The 21,466-nt window shown below is 37.6% G+C and overlaps 1 protein-coding gene across 1 annotated transcript in view; it reads left to right on the plus strand.

Moving 5' to 3' along the window:
- The window catches only part of lrmda (leucine rich melanocyte differentiation associated), a 414,887-nt gene that overhangs the window by 268,255 nt on the left and 125,166 nt on the right, over positions 1-21,466 (plus strand). The window contains exons 3-5 of the mRNA XM_052089535.1: positions 7,119-7,245; positions 9,292-9,431; positions 14,926-15,052. Coding sequence (XP_051945495.1) covers positions 7,119-7,245; positions 9,292-9,431; positions 14,926-15,052 — 394 coding nt within the window. The remainder of the gene's footprint in view (positions 1-7,118; positions 7,246-9,291; positions 9,432-14,925; positions 15,053-21,466) is intronic.

Consider the following 21,466-nt stretch of genomic DNA (forward strand, 5'->3'; position numbering starts at 1 on the left):
GGAGATTTATTGTGCCGCAGCCTCGGAAGCCATCATGTTTTTGAAGATTGAAAACAGAATCGCGTGCAGGTTGAAGGTGGGAGTGCATTAAGCCCCTTTTGCTTGGCATTGCACATATATTCTGCAAGAACCTGATGAAGATGTTGTCAAGATCATATTCAAGGTTATAAGGTTGATTAAAAACTCTCAAAATGACACAATAGGAAAAGGTGTGTTTTGCTTAGATATTCAAGTTTGTTAAATTCTGCTTAACAAAATAAATCTTGCAAAGTTATGTTTTGCCTTATTTCCAGTATAAATATAAAAAAAACATGCTTAAAACAAGATAGATTTACTTGACAAGCAATATTGTGTAAAATAATTGTGTAAGATAGACTTTTCAGAGAAAGTCTTGAATTTAATGTATTGTTCTTAACCTGTTTTTCTTGTTTTAAGTATGAACCTAACTAAATTAAGTTAATGCTTTGATTTATGCCAAAAAAAAGAAAGAAATATGCCGAAAGAAATACAGAAACAAAATATCTTAATTCAAGATGCATTCTTAAGTAAATGTATATTGTTCTACAGATGTTTAGATTATATAACTGAAAAATAAGACAAAAATACTAATTAAGTCCGTTTTAGAACACATTCAATATATAACAACTATAGATATTAATCTCAGCAATAGTTGATTTAATTTCCTCTGTGCGAAGAGAAGTTTATGAGCTGGGGCTTTGTCATGTCCTTTGATGGACTGCACATCGCTTTGCAGTATAGCATCTGCATTTCCTCCTCCATTTAAAAAAATAAATAAATAAATGTTTTTAAGTTTATTAAAACCAGTCCAATCCCTGTTTTTACAGCCTCACTTGACTCATTCATTCATTATAGTTCCTTATCTTGGCAGGCAATCAGAACTGTCAGGCAGCCAGTCCATTATGCACATATGAAGCCCATCACTCCAACAGGATTGGCCAATTCATCAAACATTTATCTTTTGCCCTGTGAACAGCGTGTCAATTTGCCTGTCACTCCCAAGCCTTTGCTGCCTCCTTGGAATAAAAACATTACTTTTCCTGCACCGGAGACAGCTTTGATGTTAAATCTCCTCTCAAACTTTAAAACAAGAAGTCTGATCCCAACCCTCACTCAGAAAAATATTCCAAATAATGTGGCTGTCTTTGTGAAGAAAACTGTAATGTACTAGGAGAGACATGTGTTTGTCCAGGAATCAATTGTTCTTGCAGTCTTTCTTTGCATAAATGGCATCTGCCAACAAATAACCTTTTTCAGAACTAAGTTGAGTTTTCTAATTTTTGCATTTTACAACCAACTGGTGTCAAAGAGACTTTTAGTGGACGTGTGAAGGCAGTTTCCATCAAGTCAACACAAGTGCCCTAGCAGAGTAACCACTGGTGTAGATCATCACATTAACTATGGACATGAGCCACAAAGTTTGTTTGACATCCAGAAAGTGTCCAAATATTATTTATTTATTTGTATTTTTATTTTTTATGTTTTCCTTAATGTGTGGTTTTAAATAAAAATGCCACTTGGTTTGGCATTTTATTAGATTACTTACTTGAAGCCGCTTTATGTATGGAGTTGCTGTCTACCGACCAAATCTGAGTCATACTTTGAGACTGAGCTGAGGTGGGTTAGTGGTGGGTGCTTTTTTTCAGATCAGTTGTTGAGTATGTATAGTGCAGAATGCCTGTGGCTGTTCTGGGACACAGTATTTGGCTCCAGACACACGGGTGACACTGTGGAGTTGAGGATATGAGCAGGACTAATATCAAAGGATGATCAGAGCTGCTGTGTCAAGTACAGACACACTGGGGACTCAAAAACCACTAAAAGAGAGCAGGGAAGAGAAAGGCCTTTTTAAAAGTGAGCAAACAAGGGAATTAATGGCCAATAGCAAAGGGAAATATCAAAGAGTGTGAATATCATAAAGATAGAGGCTTTTACTGAATGGGAATACAAAGGGAGTGTGAGTGTGTCTGAATGAGAACTGTGTCTTAGATCATGGTCGTTCAACGAATGTGTGTGAGAATATACTGTTTGTGGTTTGCAGTATTTGCACACTCTGAGGGCCTTTCAATTGTTTTGGCCCAGCAGGTGTATAACCCAATGGAGCTCAACAGCAACAACCAACTTTCTCAGTTGCCTTAGTTCCGGAGGCATTTTTCCAAACACATGTCAAGTCGTAATAATAGAACCAGATGGCGAAATCGTAGATAATGGTACAAAGCTGGCTTGCACAAAAATGTAGTATACAAACTTTACTCTTAGAAAAAAATTAAATAATTTTGAATTAGGATTTTTCCTAATTTTAACTCCTAATCCACACCTAAACCTAACTGTAAATTGAAGCTCCGTCTCCCAGACTCTGAATTAGCAGGGAGTAATACACTGATGCCTCATGACCGCCGTAGGCATTTTCAGTAAATTCTTCAATTAAAAGTACCTTATAATTTGGATTTGAAGCACAAACAGTAACAAAAACGATGTACTGTATTAATTTTTGTTAAGCAATGAACTACAAATCCTATGGAGCATTGCAAATGACATTATCAAATCAGAAATGTCAATAGAATATAAAAAAATTAGTTTATAGCCATTGCTTATAAGTGTATTTACAAGTTTTATATATATATATATATATATATATATATATATATATATATATATATATATATATATATATATATATATATCAATTCAGTGTATTATATACTTTATAAATTAAAACTACTTTCTGAATATAATTTTCTCTTTATATGGAACTTGACAAACATATTCAAAGAAAGAAAAAAAGCGAAATTTGGTTTTAAATCAATCTTACCACTTACCAACCTTATTTACTGCAGGTGTCAGATGAAAACTATATTTAGAACATGCTCTGAATGTCATTGAATTTGCTTAACCGGCTCGAAATTTCGCTTGGCATGCCGTTGAAAAGTTGTCAGTACCTGGAAAAACCCTGTTTATTCAATTCTCTCAGTCTCACGTGAAGCCACTTCGCCTTCCTCCTCCATTTCTCCAACAGTAATGTGTATCGCGCGTAACGTGAATAGAATGAGGTGGACATTTATTGCCACGCGGTGGCAATTTTGTGTAACTTTGCATTAGATTTGTGATTTTGCACTAGGGCTGAGCGATATGCAAGAAATATGTTCAAGATATTTTTATAAAAATATCCGAACTTCAACCCCCCCCTGCCAAGGGTTTATATAATATTTTGCTTTATTTATTCTCCTTTCAATATTAAATTCATTCACTGAGACATGAAAAACTTAATCCATAGATATTTTTACATTCAAATGGCACTTCAAATGAAACAAAAAGCAATTAAAATGTAAAAAATGTCAAAACATTCTTATGTTTAACCACCTCTCATTTGCCGTCATGCAAGTTTCAGTCTACAACAACAGATAGAAATAACTTAAATTAAGATCTAACAAAATTATAAATGTAAACAAAATTATAATGATTCTTGAAATATTAGTCTTTGAATTTTAGGTTCAAGGTGTTTTTGTATTATTTCATGATTTGTGAAACTGCAGAGTTGGGTTCCTGTTCCCAAACTGTTCCGTGGACATAAAGCGAACTTAATTACGAGCACCTCCTGAGAATGTCTTGGGTCATTTGCAGCATTCTCATAGATGACACTTGTTTTGTCAATCAATGAATATCTTTACAACACTAATCTTGCAAACTGTTTTCAGATGACTGAAACAGAGAAGAAAGAGTGTCCCTTTCTGGAAATGTGACCTGAGAATGCTGGCTGACTAATGGCTGCAGTGACTGACATTTCAACCAATAATCAGGGAGAGTTTTTTTTTTACCTCTGTTGTCAACAGCAGTTTATCAATCAGCATGTTCGCATAAGTATTTGTCTATCGATCCATCCATCTCTGTCAAGCCATCTCTGTGTCATTGTGTATGCTCTTGTCCTCTTTTTGGGCTTCTTTTGAGGATAGTCTGCATAGTAATTTGTTTTACAGGCCCTGGCTTTGAAAGGTTGCTTAAGTGCATTTACATTGCAGTCTTTTGATGTGGACTGGAAGCTGACATGCAGTTTGTGAGAAGGTGCTTTGGTCTTTTACATGTCATCAAGCTGTCAGCATCTACAGGATCTTTTAAAAGACCCCATGAAATGGATTGACATGTGCAAATTTGTATATGCCCTTATATGCAAGATATATCATGAATATTTTCACAGGATAGAAAGACATATATATATATAGTAAAAATATATATATATATATATATATATATATATATATATATATATATATATATATATATATATGTATATAAATTAAAAATGGCCACATCTTTCACTTGTACATTTTTGTTTTCTTATGTCACCAGAATGCTGTTATAGAGAGCGTTTACGAAAAGATTTGTTGTTGGTGGAGTAAAACACAGTTTCAGACAGAAACCAATGCGTTTTCAATTCGATAGCATATTATTGTGGATATGGCCTTAAACTAGAGGGAATTTGATTGCACCAAAAATGTTTAATGCAAGATGAATCATACATATTTTGACAGTATGTGTGTTTTAGGCAAAACTTTACAAAATAAAGTTTTCCTGGAAGAGAAAGACCATTTTAAACGCATATGTCTACAAAATTTCGTCATTTTGTCAACATTGCACTAGCATGTACAGTAGTTAATCTTATAGGTAGGTGATGTGGAGTAAAAGCCTTTAAAAAGTATTTTAGCATCTTAATATGTGGTGATAATGTAATCTTAATTACTTTCTAGGCAGTTTTTTTGTTGTTAATATTTCTTCTCCTGATTACAGTTGGCATCATGTTTAATAATTGAATTCAGTGTGGCCGAATCTCCTGTTCTGCAAGCCATGCGCTAACTCAGGCAGAGAGAGGCAGACATGCTGCACGGGCTAACATGTTGAGATATTCACTGTGACAATGAGCTTGATCATAATTAGCTTAACAAGGAGTGGGTTCATGGCGTGGCTCGTTAAATCTATCTCCCTTTCCCCCTCGCCCATGTATTTGTCTCCTTCTCGCCTTTGAATCAGACATTGCTCCTGCATTGTGCTATTCTGTCATTGTGGTGTGACTTTGAAGATAGTGGTGAAAATGTGCAGTCAGTTTTGAATTCCCCATGGGGACGAGGTGCGTGTCAGAGAGGTTCCTACCTGAGAGAGTGTATGTGTGATTGTCTGTGTGTGTGAGAAATGTACTTATTGCTAAAAACAAAGTGAAACTAATCTGACAAAACACCCATTTTAGGAAATCCGAGGATTTTTTTTTGTTTTTAGTTTTGTTTTTTTTTCATGATTTTTTTTTAAGGGTTATGTTTCGTGTTAGTCTATAGTAATGATAATTTCCATAAAACCCAAGTTAATCTGTTTTTGTGTTAGATCGAGTTTTAGTTTGGCTCAGTTTTTTTTTTGTATTTAACACTAAGCATTTTGTTTTGCATTAGCATACTTATGAGCACTCTATAATTAATCATTCTGTTAGCAACGCAGTTTGAAACTTCTCCAATTGTGCTCTATACACATGTTGTTTACAATGCAGCAGCACAAATGTTGAGGCAGAATGTATTCTGGAGTAAATTAGGGTTGAATCCCTGTATGTTGTTCTGAATGTGATTTGGCCTCTCCCTTGGCTGTGAATTTAACTGATTAAATCACCTTTTGCACACAGCAGTAGTGACACGAAAACAACAATTAATAAGCAACCCCCCTGTGACGCGCGGCTGCCTTTTAACTAAGCAGCTAATAACATTACAATCGCCAGATATAGCCGAGGCAAACAGGTGGTGGGGGCTTGCAGAACAGCTTTCATGTACCGAGCAGGGACAATAGAAATGTTTCTCTGCATAAGCAAATTTTCACATAATTTGTCAACACAAAAACTACATATTTCTCTAGTGGTTTAAAGGCTTTTAAGTTCTTGGCCTGCTATTGCTTTTAATGCTTTAAGGGATAGTTCACCCAAAAATTTTTATTCTGTCATCTTTTTCTCACTTATTGTTCCAAACCCATACAATTTCAGCAGCCATGTAGTACATGTAAGAGTGTTGATTTGCACAACACAGCACAGAGATTTATAAGACTCTGACAGAAGTATATGGGTGTCACCCAAAGACAGTATTCAGCTGGCTTGATATCAACATTGTACTCCTGCAAGCTCTTTCCAAATTGCCATGGGATTTTCCATGCTACCACAAAAGGTCTCATGACAACAAAATCCATAAGATTACGACACGCAGGTGTTATTTTTCTTTCTCGCCCGAAGAGCGCCCGAGACTAGCATCTAGGTTGCCATTGGATTGTTCTGTTCTCAAGGCGAGCTGACAGATCTAAATTTCAATTAACTAAGGGTGGACACATTAGCATTGTAGGTTGTCAACCTACTGCCATTTGAGGGATTAGAAACACACACCCTGGCTTTGATGCACCTTCCACTGCATGAACTTTGGAAGGCCGCGACATTACTCTGAGCACCACCCTCCATCATGTTTATTCCGGCACAGGGCGGGGAAAGGGACTCAGACAGAGAGAAAGTCCTTGGGGACCGTGTCTGTGGGGATTAGGTGTCACAATGGTGAATAAAGGGAACAATGTCAAAGTTTTCCCTCGAAAAGCTGTTGTTTTTAACTCGAAACGTTCAACTCATCATCGAAGAAAAGTTGCAGAAGTTGTACTCATTCCGTTTGTGGTGAGGTATTAGAGTTGCGCCGGGAAAATGATGGATGACGAGTTAAATTTGTGTTGGGGGAGTGAAGGTGAACAGTGACAGAGTTATTTATCTTGGGAATGGAGGGTTAGGGTCAGGCAAAGCTGGGTGCCTGAAGGCACAAGGCATTGACAAATTCATCCTGCACACTGCATTTCTGAAGCCCTTTGTTTTGAATCCTGGCTACTCACGAGTGACCCTCATCACTCACGCTGCCAGCGTGTGAAGGATGCTGCACCATGCCAGGAGATCTTACCGCCACTAATTCTTATCATTCACTCCCTTGACAGTCCCAAGCCCAAACTAATCTGGGCCATGAAAGGGTCCGCCTGAAATATTTATTTCTGCACATAATGGCTGCCCAGATTTAGGGCCATATCATTTTTCCTCTCTTGCCTTATCATTGCAGGTCACTGGCAGGCCTGAAAGCGTTCACCCAACTGGAAGAGCTGATTGTGGACAACAATCTTCTCGGAAATGACCTCCGGTTGCCTGGGTTACCGCAGCTCCATACCCTGACTCTCAATAAGAACCAAATATCCTTTTCTCAGGCTTTGCTTATTCAGTTCCTGTTTTACAAAACGACAGACATGCGGTAAGTGTGAAAAGTCTCCGACTGCATGTTTACGATTCAGTGTAGGATTTTCTTTTGCCACACTCCATCTCTCTAAATGCTCTTCAAGTGATGTTATTGTATTAAATTGAGCTCCTCTGTCTAATGGGGCTGCTACATAAACTCACTGGATTCTGTGCCATGGTGACCTCTAGTGGAAGACAAGTAAACTATTATCAGTGCAGTGCTAGGACTTGAAAGATAAAGTCTAGTTAAACCTCATTCCTGTTCTTAGAAACATATCATGATTATGTGTCATGGTTTTATGGTTTATGTGTTTTTGATTTTATTTTATATTGTGAAGCACTGTGCTAAGTTGCTATACAGCTAAAGTGATTATTAATTTATACATATCAGTTACAGAACAGTATGTTATTGTAAAGCCACTTAAACCAAAGCAAACCATGTTTATTAACAATATATTTAAAGATGAAGTGTGCAATTTCCGAAAGTGTATAATGTGTTGACGTTAACCCTAGAAAGCCTATGCAACCTTACACCCCTTAAATGCGTGAATTGGTCAAAAAGACCTGGTGAAATCTAAATGTTTACTCTTTAAAACTACATTTTATTTGAATTAATTTTTTTTATATAGATAATTTTACTCATAATTTACTTTTTTTAAATGGTTGATATACATTGTATTTAATTTTGAAGAGTTACACAAACATTGAATACAGAGTTGGAATTTTGAATGCAAAAAAGTCTGTATAAGAGAAATATGGGCAATTTCAATGTTTGGTGGTCAAATATTAAATGTCTCAACAAATCTCCCCAGACAAACACACATAATGGACTAGGATTTTTTTATTATTATTTTTTTATAAACTTAAAAATAATTGTTATAAGCTTGAAAAAGACATCCATATGTGATCTATATTGCTATATTACTCCATGTAGCTATATTTGTTTTTCAAAGTGGTGAGGTATACGACACTTAAATGAGAACGTGAACATGGTATATTTAGCTTACTGTATTTAAGTGCAAAAAAAATGGAAACGAAAAACAATCAAAGTATAAGAGTAATACCTGTGTTAAACACATTGAACAACATAATGGACACATTTGGGTCATAGAGGAGCCACAAACTTTACATTTAAACTCAGTATAGCGTTCCCAGTATAGCATTCTTAAATAAGCTAACAAAGCACTGTAACTATAAAACACCAATGTAAATGGATGTTTGTTTGAAGTCAGACTGGAAAATTCAAGTTTTGTCAACGTTGGATGACAGTTGGAAATTACATCACTAAGACATGTTACATTTAGTTTGTGTGATATGTCGGAAAAGAGCAATAAATGGCACAAGTAATGTCCTAGTGTGACGAAAATGTATGCTCTGGTGTTTGTCGCTGGATGGCATCCATCTACATAATAATGATGCAAACGCACTCTGTGTTCTCTAACCAGCTCTCCTCCGACAGAGTGTCAGCAGCTCAGACCCAAATTCTGCTGTGAAGTGGTCTGCACATGCTAATGGGCCAATTATTTGCATCCTGTAGTGGCCTGTTGCCATCGAAATTCAAGTGCTGCATTAGCGTGGTTATATTTTGACACGTTTTGGGCACCATTTTCCAATGAAGTGAATGTATTAGTGATGAATTTGCTGCGAAGTGGCTGTTTGTTTCCCTGCGTTGGGTGAAGGGGAGGGGGTTTCCATGGCTTAGGGAGTCACTAACTGTTTTTACCACAAGGCATCCATCATTTTGTCAATGTTTTTAATGTTCTGCACCAAGCCACCCAGGAAATGGGTAGAGGAACAAGAGAAGAGCACAGCTAAACTCCCAGCAAATGACACACTTCTCGCCCTTAAATGCAGCAACTGTTGTATCTGACAACACAAGCCTATTGAGTGCCTTTGGAGGGTTTTTGGGGAGTTTGACAGAGTTGTGTCTGGGCAGGGGAGACTGCAGAGTAAATGCTAATGTAATTAACAGCCTTGATTCCTTGACCTCTGCCCCGTGACACATCACCGACATCGAGGGTTTGCTGGAGCATTTGGTGGAAGTGACGCCAGCCCTGGAATACCTGAGCCTTCTGGGAAATGAGGCTTGCCCCAACCAGCTGGTCAGCATGGATAAAGACGAGGACGATTACCAGAGATACAGGTTAGAACACAGATAATGATCAACACACACACATACACACACACACACACACACACACACACATAGATACAGGTTAGAACACAGATAATGATCAACCATGCAAATGCAACATAGTTTTCACATAGAGATTTTTGTGGGATAGCAAATATGTATCTCGAATAACTGTGATGTCAAAAAGTCTGAGACCACATTGACATTTCTGAAATTCATAATAAAATCTAAACCTAATTTAAAACACACACACACACACACACACACACACACATATATACAGTATATATATATATATATATATATATATGTTTATACACCGATCAGCCACAACATTAAAACCACCTGCCTAATTTTGTGTAGGTCCCCCTCGTGCCACCAAAACAGCGGCAACTAATCTTCTCACCACAATTGTACAGAGTGGTTATCTGAGTTAAAGTAGACTTTGTCAGTTCGAACCAGTCGGGCCATTCTCTATCAATCTCTCTCATCAACAAGGCATTTCCATCTGCAGAACTGCAGTTCACTGGATGTTTTTTTTTTGTTTTTGGCACCATTCAGAGTAAATTCTAGAGACTGTTGTGTGTGAAAATCCCAGGAGGTCAGCAATTACAGTAATACTCAAACCAGCCCAATCGTTCGGTAGTAGGGCAGTGCATAAAATCATGCAGATACGGGTCGGGAGCTTCAGTTAATGTTCACATCAACCATCAGAAAAGGGAAAAATGTGATCACAGTGATTTGAACCGTGGCATGATTGTTGATGCCAGATGGGCTGGTTTGAGTATTTCTGTAGCTGCCTGAATTTATTTTTTTATATATTATTTTACTCATAAGTAACTTTTTTAAATGGTTGATGTACATTGTATTTAATTTTGAAGAGTTGCACAAACTTTGAATACAGAGTTTGAATTTTGAATGCAAAAAAGTCTGTATAAGAGAAATATGAGCAATTTAAATGTTTGGTGGTAAAATATTAAATGTCTCAACAACTCTCCCCAGACAAACACACATAATGGACTAGGATATATATATATTTTTTTTTTTATAAACTTAAAAATAATTGTTATAAGCTTTAAAAAGACATCGATATGTGATCTATATTGCTATATTACTCCATGTAGCTATATTTGTTTTTCAAAGTGGTGAGGCTTACGATACAAGTATGAACGTGAACATGGTATATTTAGCTTACTGTATTTAAGTGCAAAACAAATGGAAACTAAAAACAATCAAAGTATTATAAGAGTAATACCTGTGTTAAATGCACTTAAACATAATAGACACATTTGGGTCATAGAGGATCCACATATCCTAGGGGTACTGATGCACATTCTCCTATAATTCAAAACAATATTTAGCTAAATGTTAAAAACAAAGTCAGTTCAGTGCATAAAATCAATTGTTTGTGCCAGATGGGATTTTCACACACAACAGTCTCTAGAATTTACTCCGAATGGTGCCAAAAACAAAAAACATCCAGTGAGCGGCAGTTTTGTGGATGGAAATGTCTTGTTGATGAGAGAGATTGACAGTGAATGGCCAGACTGACAAAGTCAACAGTAACTCAGATAACCGCTCTGTACAATTGTGGTGAGAAGAATATCATCTTAGAATGCTATTCTGAGATGCAGGTTGGTGAATTAGACAGGTGGTTTAATGTTATGGCTGATCGGTGGTGTGTGTGTGTATGTATATATATACTGTATAATTAATAATAAATACACATATAGTACAATAGTGTTAATAAATTATTACATTAGAAGCATTTTCATTTTTGCATTCCACTGTGCATCTATGATAATATTAATCCAAGGTTTCAATTTTTTGGTGTCCCCAAAGCAATGCAATCAGTGTTTTGATTTTTGCATATGTACATTTTGCATTTATTTTGCTTGTTCATCATGTTAATATGTTCTCCTTTTTTCTGCAAAGAAATATTTTACCCCAGGAGTGTATAGTTTGGCAACTTTCAGTAATCTTTTATTTGGATGAACGGCTGTTGCACAACACTATAAATCACAGTGCACAAGCAAAGACTGATACTTTAGGCTATACGCACACTCCTTAATGCTACTCACCTCCCTTTTTTTCTTTTTGTAGACTTGCAAAATCGATTTCATGTGTGAATTGTGATAACCGCAAATGAGTGTTTGCTATCCTTTCCAACAAGATGAAACGATGCATTCATTATCAAGCCTGGGCCTATCGGAGTGCAATGCCACGCTATGTTACCACCATTTGTCAGCTTTTCAACATGAAACCCAGCGGTGGGAAGAAGGGAGGGAGAAACACATTCTTTTGTCCACCTTAGACATAAGTGCATTTTTCTTGACACTGTGTTCAGTATGAATCATTTACCATACAGATGAACCCGAAAGGCGCCACTCTATCGCAGTGTCTCCTATGCTAAACTTGGTGCTGAGGATGGCCATTCTTTTCCCTGACTGACAGCGGCTGTGTGTTTGTGATGTAATATTCATAATGTGTCACATAGTAATACATCAGTTTGAGCATAATGCAGATTGTATGTCTGACAGGGTTATGCTAGTGCTCAGGTCATGCCAGGACTGGCCTTGGGCTATACACTTTTCTGAGTACGCCTGGAGAAACGAATTCCCCGTTATATATTACGGTAAAATATTGAGCTCCTCTTTATACTCTTTCAATTAGTCAAATGAAATGAACGAATACACTCGGCTGTATTTTACAGCAGTAGCTGAACTCATTCATCATTGTTTACTTCAGGGCTTGGAGGAGTTTGTTTTCTTTCTCTTTTTATTTTTTAGCCGAATAAGTGCAGCACTACACAGCGACAGCCATCTGCACTAAAGGATGTATGTCCTGTCTCTTTGGAATGCACTCAAGCTCATGCTGTCTGTGATTACATGTTTGCTTCTTGACATCCTGACGTGTGTGTGGGCTTAAAAATCAGTGTTTGCTGAAGATCACAAAGTTCAAGGCCAGTTTTGCCTGGGGTGCTTTAAACAACACTTGCAGCAGAGCTGCTCGAACCATCTGTTAGATCACCACAAACAATTTCACAATGATCAGGGAAAACACCTGCACATTTCCAACAAACAGTCTCTGTCAGTTTGTTTGTAATTAAATCATAACGGCGAACAAAGCATGCCCACACCGGACTGCTTCCAATTACTCCATTAGTGGTGCTTGCTGTTGTTATTGCTCCTAATAAGGGTTTGGGATTTAATCAAACCTCTAACTCTAAGTATTAAGTTTCACCATGTAAATTGAAAGCATATATAGTGATCAGAATATCGTCACAACAAAATAAATACATTAATAACCATAATTGTCTTAATCAATTTTGACTTGTTTTCTTATGCAATTTTTTTTCTCGATCTTGTTTCTAGAATATAATGTTTTTTTTTTTTTTTACTTTGGCCAGTAAGAAACTACTACTACTATCAACCTCTCAGAAAATCCTAGCAACTGCATAGCAACATCCCTGACAAGCTTCCACAACACCCTAGCATAGTGGTGGCATATTTTGCAAGGGCAAGCACGACTCATATCATTTTTTAAGAAATTGTAGAACAAATCTGGTTTTATATATTACTAATCTAGTTGTAAATTGCTATGTTTGCGTATGCGCTGCAAATAAAAATGTTGTGTGCGTGCACAGATAAAGACCAGATTGTTTCATGCAAATACAGTTTTACTTTGATGCAGTGAAAAACACATCCTCGCACTTTTTTAATGCAAGCTTATCTTGATAGGATCGATCTGCAATTCAGTTCTCTGTGATCTATCTGGAATAAACACGTAGCATGGGTTCGCTATCGTCCTTCATCATTGTCATCATCATTGGTTTGTTGCTGGCTTTTGCATGAGAGCTCGGTTGGAGATATGTCACTGCCCATATACACATCTGTTCACACCCTCCACTTAGTCTCTCTCTCTCTCTCTCTCTCTCTCTCTCTCTCTCTCTCTCTCCCTGTCTCTCTCTTTTTCTATCTCACTCTCTGTTTGAAGTTTTGACATGCCTCTTCCTCCATTCCAGTCAGCCTGTGAAAGAATCTGTTGTCATCTATGTATTCCTGCTATTATCTCACGTCATTTTCTCCCGCTGAATGAAAGACAGAGTGTGTGTGAAAGCGTAAAGAGATATCTGTGAAGCTACACAAATGACAGCTTGGCACATTCTGTCAATGTGTGTTTTTCTTTTTCTTTTAAATCTGTTTGTAAGTTTTTCTTATTTTGAAATAGTTTGAAGGTGATTACCTATTTATACATATCGCCACGTTTAATTTAACACTTCTTTAGGGAAATATTCCTTTTAATTGTGTTTACATGGGTGCCTTGCGGATTTGAATAAGAATATCCTTCATCGTTTACATTTGTTTCTTTTTCATCTTAAAGTCTTGTTGGCAAGAGGTTGCAAATAGATAAACAATGTGGAGTTCCATAGACCTTGATTAAAGGAAAACTTCACTACATTGAGGCATTTGGCAAATTTAAAGAGCTGTCTCTTTGTTAGGCATTGGAAAGTGGAGCAATTCTGATGTCATAATTTAGATTTCTGAAATGGAAATACGTTGTATTATTTAAGGGTCTTTTGAGGAACATTTCTGACTAGGAGCTGGATTGTATGAGAAACATATTTAAAAAAATTGTTATGACATTTTAACAATTTTAAACTATATATACATTTGAAGTCAGAAGTTTACATATACTTTGGTTGAAGTCATTAAAACTCATTTTTTAACCACTCCACAGATTTAATATTAGCAAACTATAGTTTTGGCAAGTCGTTTAGGACATTTACTTTGTGCATGACACAAGTACTTTTTCCAACTATTGTTTACAGACAGATTATTTCACATTTAATTGACTATATCACATTTCCAGTGGGTCAGAAGTTTACAAACACTAAGTTAACTGTGCCTTTAAACAGCTTGGAAAATTTGCTTTTGATAGGCTAATTTGAGTCAATTGGAGATGTACCTGTGGATGTATTTTAAGGCCTGCCTTCAAACTCAGTGTGCTTATGCTTGGCATCATAGAAAAACAAAATAAATAGGCCAAGAAAAATTGTGGACCTCCACAAGTCTAGTTCATCCTTGGGAGCAATTTCCAAATGCTTGAAGGTACCACCTTCATCTGTACAAACAATAGTACACAAGTATAAACACCATGGGACCATGAAGCCATCATACTGCTCAGGAAAGAGACGTATTCTTTCTCCTAGAGATGAACGTAGTTTGGTGCGAAAACAACAATCCCAGAACAACAGCAAAGAACCTAGTGAAGATGCTGGATGCTTATATATAAATACATCCATATACATATATATATATATATATATATATATATGTAAATTGCTGTTAAATATATGCTTTAAAATGAATAAATGGTCCAAAACAACTATAAATATTTATTTTGTTGCTTGTAATATGCATGCATGCAGTTCAATCTGTAAAACCTACTTAATTTACATATATTACATATATTGTTTTGTTTTTTTTCATCTGATCTGTAGGTACTTTGTACTACATAAGCTGACAAATCTGAAGTTTCTGGACACCAGAAGAGTGACCCAGTCGGAGCGGTTAGAGGCTGAAGCACGTGGAGCTTTCATGAAGGTGGTCAAGCCGAAAAATGACCAAGTAAGTGCTTTTTTTTACTAGAAAGACCTATGACATATATAATCATTTTGGTTTAGGATAAACAAACAGTTCAGATAATTAGGGATAACTGACTGTGTATCCCAGATCTGGACATTTTAAATGGTTTTAAGTTCATCTCTTCAGTGTGTAATTCAGTAGCAGGTTAAGTCCATTTACTTTATGTAACATCTCCGAATAACTGCATAGACTGACCGTTTAAATTATTTGTGTAACCCACCACTTTTTGTGCAGATGACTATAAGAACTTAAAAGGGTAAAGCACTAGAAGCTAATCCATTCCTCTCCCTCTTTGGCTCCATTGTTTGTTCATACCAAATTGTCAGAATGTCTTAAGAGGTTACTTGTACGCAGCTCTTTGAAGACGTGGCGTTTCAATGTCGCCTGGCTGTTTAGAGGAGGGTCTTTTTAATGACCACGTCCTGACCTCTTTCCGTATGCATGAACCCAGATAAAAGTGGATGGCGCCTGTCCGATCGGCCTTGCGTTGGGCAGCATGACAGCGCACTCGATCGTAGTGACAGCTCATGTTCACGACAGTCACCATCGCTTAATTATCCACCGTACACACAATTATTTCTATCTCTCTGCTTGTTATAGAGGGAGGCGCACACAGTCCTACTCTTCAAATGCATAGCCATCTGCACGCCTTCTCCGTCAGGATGCATGAAGTAATGGCTTTAGTACGATCTGATTTCATGCAATTGTAGTCTTAAAATATTTAGATTTGTGGTTGAACCAGGCCTCATCGACACAACATCCCCAGAGCCACACACTGGATTAGAGAAGTAAATGTGGATGTAACATGGCAACAGAAAGCAGTTTTATAATGGGCAGCTCATGTAAGTCAACCCCAGAGTTTAGAAAGTGCAGATCCTGAAAGAACAGAGCATTCATCGCATAATGAGCTGGTATTTATTGTCTGTTAAAACGCTGAAGTCACTTATTTGTTTCAGCATTAAAGTGACAAACAGAAAAAGCAAAATATATGCAATTAACCTCATTCTGGCATGTTTTCAGTTTGTGGGATGTTTTGTTGGTTGGAAAATAAGAAAATAAGACTGGAAAATGGAAAATAAGCAATAAGAATGTGTTGTGCAACCAGTCCATGCAAATAAGTAAAGACATTTCTGTATATGCTGTTTTGAACTTGAGAATCATTCTAAAGCAATTGATGCAGATGGATAAATGATCACATGTCAAAGGAATATAAAACAATTTCAAGTAAAAAAAAATGAGACAATGCAAAAATAGATCCTTTTTAAGAGCATCTGTGTGGAAACAGTTGAGCAGTTCCAGTCTTTATTACCCAGTGGCCACACTGTTTTAATAGTTAGCTGTTTAATATATCTAGGAACCTATATATATATATTCTTATAGAGAACACAGAATGTATATATATATATATATATATATATATATATATATATATATATATATATATATATATATATATATATATACAGTGAGGGAAAAAAGTATTTGATCCCCTGCTGATATTGTACATTTGCCCACTGACAAACAAATGATCGATGATTTTAATGGTAGGTTAATTTGAACAGTGAGAGACAGAATAACAACAAAAAAAATCATGTCAAAAACATGACTTTATAAATTGAATTGCATTTTAATAAAGGAAATAAGTATTCGACCCCTCTGCAAAACATGACTTAGTACTTGGTGGCAAAAACCTTGTTGGCGATCACAGAGGTCTGACATTTCTTGTAGTTGGCCACCAGGTTTGCACACATCTCAGGAGGGATTTTGTCCCACTCCTCTGCAGTTATTCTCCAAGTCATTAAGGTTTTGAGGCTGAAGTTTGGCAACTTGAACCTTCAGCTCCCTCCACAGATTTTCTATGGGATTAAGGTCTGGAGACTGGCTAGGCCACTCCAGGACCTTAATGTGTTTCTTCTTGAGCCACTCCTTTGTTGCCTTGGCCATATCTTTTGGGTCATTGTCATGCTGGAATACCCATCCACGACCCATTTTCAATGCCCTGGCTGAGGGAAGGAGGTTCTCACCCAAAATTTGACGGTACATGGTCCATCGTCTCTTTGATGCGATGAAGTTGTCCTATCCCCTTATCAGAAAAACACCCCCAAAGCATAATGTTTCCACCTCCATGTTTGACAGTGGGGATGGTTTTCTTGGGGTCATAGAGTTGAGTTGATGCCAAAGAGCTCTATTTTGGTCTCATCTGACCACAACACTTTCAACCAGTTGTCCTCTGAATCATTCAGATGTTCATTGGCAATCTTCAGACGGGCCTATACATGTGCTTTCTTGAGCAGGGGGACTTTGCGGGCGCTGCAGGATTTCAGTCCTTCACGGCGTAGTGTGTTACCAATTGTTTTCTTGGTGACTATGGTCCCAGCTGCCTTGAGATCATTGACAAGATCCTTATTATTTGCTGAGAAAGTCCCCAAAATAAAGATAATTTATATAAACAATGCATAATAATTCAAATCTGTATAAATATAAAGTGTATGACTTCCTCCAAAAAACAAGGTTACTAAAATAGAGCCCAGAGAGGTCAGCAGCACTTCTGAACAGTGTTGATGTTGAGCTTCTGCTTTGCATAGTAAAGTCTTAACTTGAATCTGTGGATGCAGTGGCGAGTGGTGTTCACTAACAAAGGTTTACTAAAGTTATCCTAAGCCCATGTTCATGATATCCATTACAGATGAATGATGATTTTTAAGACAGTGACGTCTGAGGAATCAGAGATCACATGCATTCAGAAGTGGTTTTTGTCTTGCCCTTTACACATGGAGATTTGACCAGATTCCTTGAATCTTTTAACTATATTGTGCACTGTAGAGGGTGAAATGCCCAAAATACTTCCAATTTGTCTTTGGGGAACATTGATCTCAAAGTGCTGGATTATTTGCTGAAACAAATTGATAAGTCTCGAATGATCCTTGCTCTTGAAGGACTAGGCTGTTTTTGGAGGCTCTTTATATACTATAACATGATTGCATCCCCTGTTTACCATCTCCTGTTTAACATCGCCTTGTTATTTCAACTCATCAAATTGTTATTAGTCTTAAAATGCCCCTGTCACAACTTTTTTGGAGCATGTTGTAATCATATGATTTGAAATGACTGTACATTTTCTACAAAATATCCCCCAATGAAATTCACAAGGTAAAACATTATGTAGCATGTATTTGTAGTGCTTTCAATATATCAAAGGGTGAATATAATTTACAAATCACTCTTTTTTTTCATGTTGTCCCAATTTTATTTTTTATTTTTTGCTATGACACCTTTTATTGACTGTACTAAAAGGGTATCACAAAGGTTTTGTGGGCATGCGTCAAACGCGTTTGTATTCGCTCGTGGTCGGAAGAGTATACTCACAAAGGCAACGTAGTTGACCAAGTGCGAACTGATACGGAACAGGCAAAAACGAAGTACACCTGGGCCTTAAGTGATCAGTTCTTATTCTGTGTCTGTGCTGCTTCTGAGGTTTGTTGATTCGTGCTGCCACCTATTGACATGGCTTTTAAAATCACATGTACTTTATGTATGAGTCTGGGGGCATGATTATTAATTGCATACAATTTTTATACAGTCTGCCTTTATCCCTCTCGGAGGCTTGATTAGCCTGATAAGGGACAGGGTGTGTATGATCACGACCCGGCCCCGCCCTCTGCCCTGCCACAATAATTAATCACATTAAATGAACATATTAAATTGGCAGCCCTAATATATATAGGCTATATATATAATTGCATTAAAACTATGACTTCCACCAAAAAAACAAGCTCACTAAACTATTAGTATAGTACAATCAAGGTTAATTTTAGCTGGATCAAATTTTTCTCTCAACTCGCCAACCTTCAACATGGCCATATCACTGCAAGAAAAACAACCTTTATATTAATTTTTAATTATTATAATAAGTAGTATTAAAGGAAATACTACTAGTGGGACAGGGAACAGGATGGGAAAAAGTGGTACAGGTGGAATCGAACCAGGGTCCACACCAAAAAAATACATTCTCACTGTCTTTACAACCCACGCCACTGCAGCGACACTCTACTTCTAGTCTATTTTCAAAAGGAACTTTTCTGTCAATACATTACACTATGGTACACTGTTAAACAATGTTGTTATAAAACTCCTAAAATATTTATCAGCAGTCAAGAACAATAAATACATAGCTAACCTATAATATAAAGGCTATACATTTTTATGTACTTTCAATTATTATTATTTATTTAATTTTTTTTTACCTTTATGGTTTTGCGTTTGTCTCACTTTTAATGTTATTTTATGTTGTTAAGACTAGGACAATTTTCAACATTTTGAAAAATAAAATGTCTTAAGTCTTGAAGTCTAAAGTAAAAAGACAGTAATGTATGTGGAGTCTCCACTGGGCTCGACACTTAAAAAGATTAAATAGACACTGTTCTATTGCTTTCAGGCCTCTTTCCTTTGCCTTTGTAGAGGCCTAGTAAGAGGGAGAGGGAGAAAGTTGGCCATGCTCTAATGTCCCGTGTCAATGCCTGATGCAGCTGTCATGCCAACATTACCCTAGCGTTTGTTTTTAGTTAGATGAGACATGATGTGGCAGCTATAACAAGCTCTGTGGGGCATGTGTACTCTCTGTGTTTAATTGGCTTCATCATCATGCCAATTGTCTACTGACCAATAGTGCAGGTCACCAATTAATGAGCACCACAGATGAGCTAGCGCTGAAGATGATGGCATAATTAGTTATTTGAGTTTGCTTTTATGCTCCATCCAGTGGGGTGTCTTAAGTTTAAAGACATACTGGCGTTAACATGTTACTGCAGACTGTAATTAGCGCTTCCTGCTTTCCAAATTTCCCATCAAACCAGAGTCCCTTACATGACAGCTTGTTGTGGTAGCTGTGTGGTAGTTTTTTTTAATGTCTCTCTCTCTTGTTAGGCCTAAAGCAATGTTAACCTTTTCTGGTTAGTTTTAGACTTTTAAAGAGAGAGATACATTTTAATTAAATTTATGCTCCATTTGTTTACACATTAGTGGTAAGCTACTTGAAATTTGAATGTAACACTTTAAAATAGAGTAACATTTGTTAGCATTAGTTAAAGGTGGAGAAATCCAGGGGCCTGGGTGGCTCAGCGAGTATTGACGCTGACTACCACCCCTGGAGTCGCGAGTTTGAATCCATGAGTGACTCCAGCCAGGTCTCCTAAGCAACCATATTGGCCCAGTTGTTAGGAAGGGTAGAGAAACATGGGGTAACCTACTTGTGGTGGCTAAAATGTGTGGTTCTTGCTCTTGGTGGGGCGCATGTTGAGATTTGCATGGATGCCGTGGAGAATAGCTTGAAGCCTCCACAAGCACAAGGTCTTCACGGTAATGGCCTCAACAAGCCACATGATAAGATGCGTGGATTGAGGCGAGTCACTATGCCACCATGAGGATTTAGAGCACATTGGGAATTGGGCATTCCAAATGGGGGAGAAAATGGGGAAAAAAAAGGTGGAGTAAGTCATTTGAATCCAATACACTTTTTGCCAAATTCCACAAATATCTCTTCACAGCTGTCTGTTGGTGTGTGCACTGAAAAAAAAAATCTGGTGTTTGTAGTCCTTGCTCTGTGTTACGAATGGAGGCAGACAAGGAGAGCGGATCTAAATGCAAACTTACTTTTATTGACTTAGACAATCAACAATCACAAAGGAAAACCCACAATGGGGAAATAAACACAAGACTGAGGAAAACAGGCAGAGAACACACACCAGGCTAACAACATTCAACGATAGACAAGGACTGAACCAAAAACCAGGGTATATATACATGAACATAGAACTAAGGGGCCAATGAACAAACAGAACACCAAACAAGATAACGAGGGAAGAAACAGAGGCAAGTGGCAAGTTAACGAGGGACAGGTGAAAGCAATGACAGAAAACACGAACGCTAACAAAGAGACTATGGAGTTACATACGGGACAAAAGTGAAAACTATGGAATGCAAAAAGTGACAAAAATGGCAAACAAGAGGGAACAGTGAAACAAGACGAGGTATGCCTAACAGAGCCCCCCCACAAGGATCGGATTCCAGACGATCCGAAATAAATAAAAAACAAATAATAAAAAAAACACCAGGGGCAGACAGACAGACCAGGGGGGCATGAGAGCAGGCAGGAAGTCCAAGGGGGCACAGAGGGCAGGCAGGAAGTTCAGGGGGGCACAGAGGGCAGGCAGGAAGTTCAGGGGGGCACAGAGGGCAGGCAGGAGGTCCAAGGGGCACGGAGGGCAGGCAGGAAGTCCAGGAGGGCACAAAGGGCAGGCAGGAAGTCCAGGGGGGCACAGAGAGCAGGCAGGGAGTCCAAGGGGGCACAGAGAGCAGGCAGGGAGTCCAAGGGGGCACAGAGGGCAGGCAGGGAGTCCA

Source organism: Xyrauchen texanus, chromosome 24, assembly GCF_025860055.1.
Source record: "Xyrauchen texanus isolate HMW12.3.18 chromosome 24, RBS_HiC_50CHRs, whole genome shotgun sequence".
In the NCBI taxonomy this organism is placed as follows: Eukaryota; Metazoa; Chordata; class Actinopteri; order Cypriniformes; family Catostomidae; genus Xyrauchen; species Xyrauchen texanus.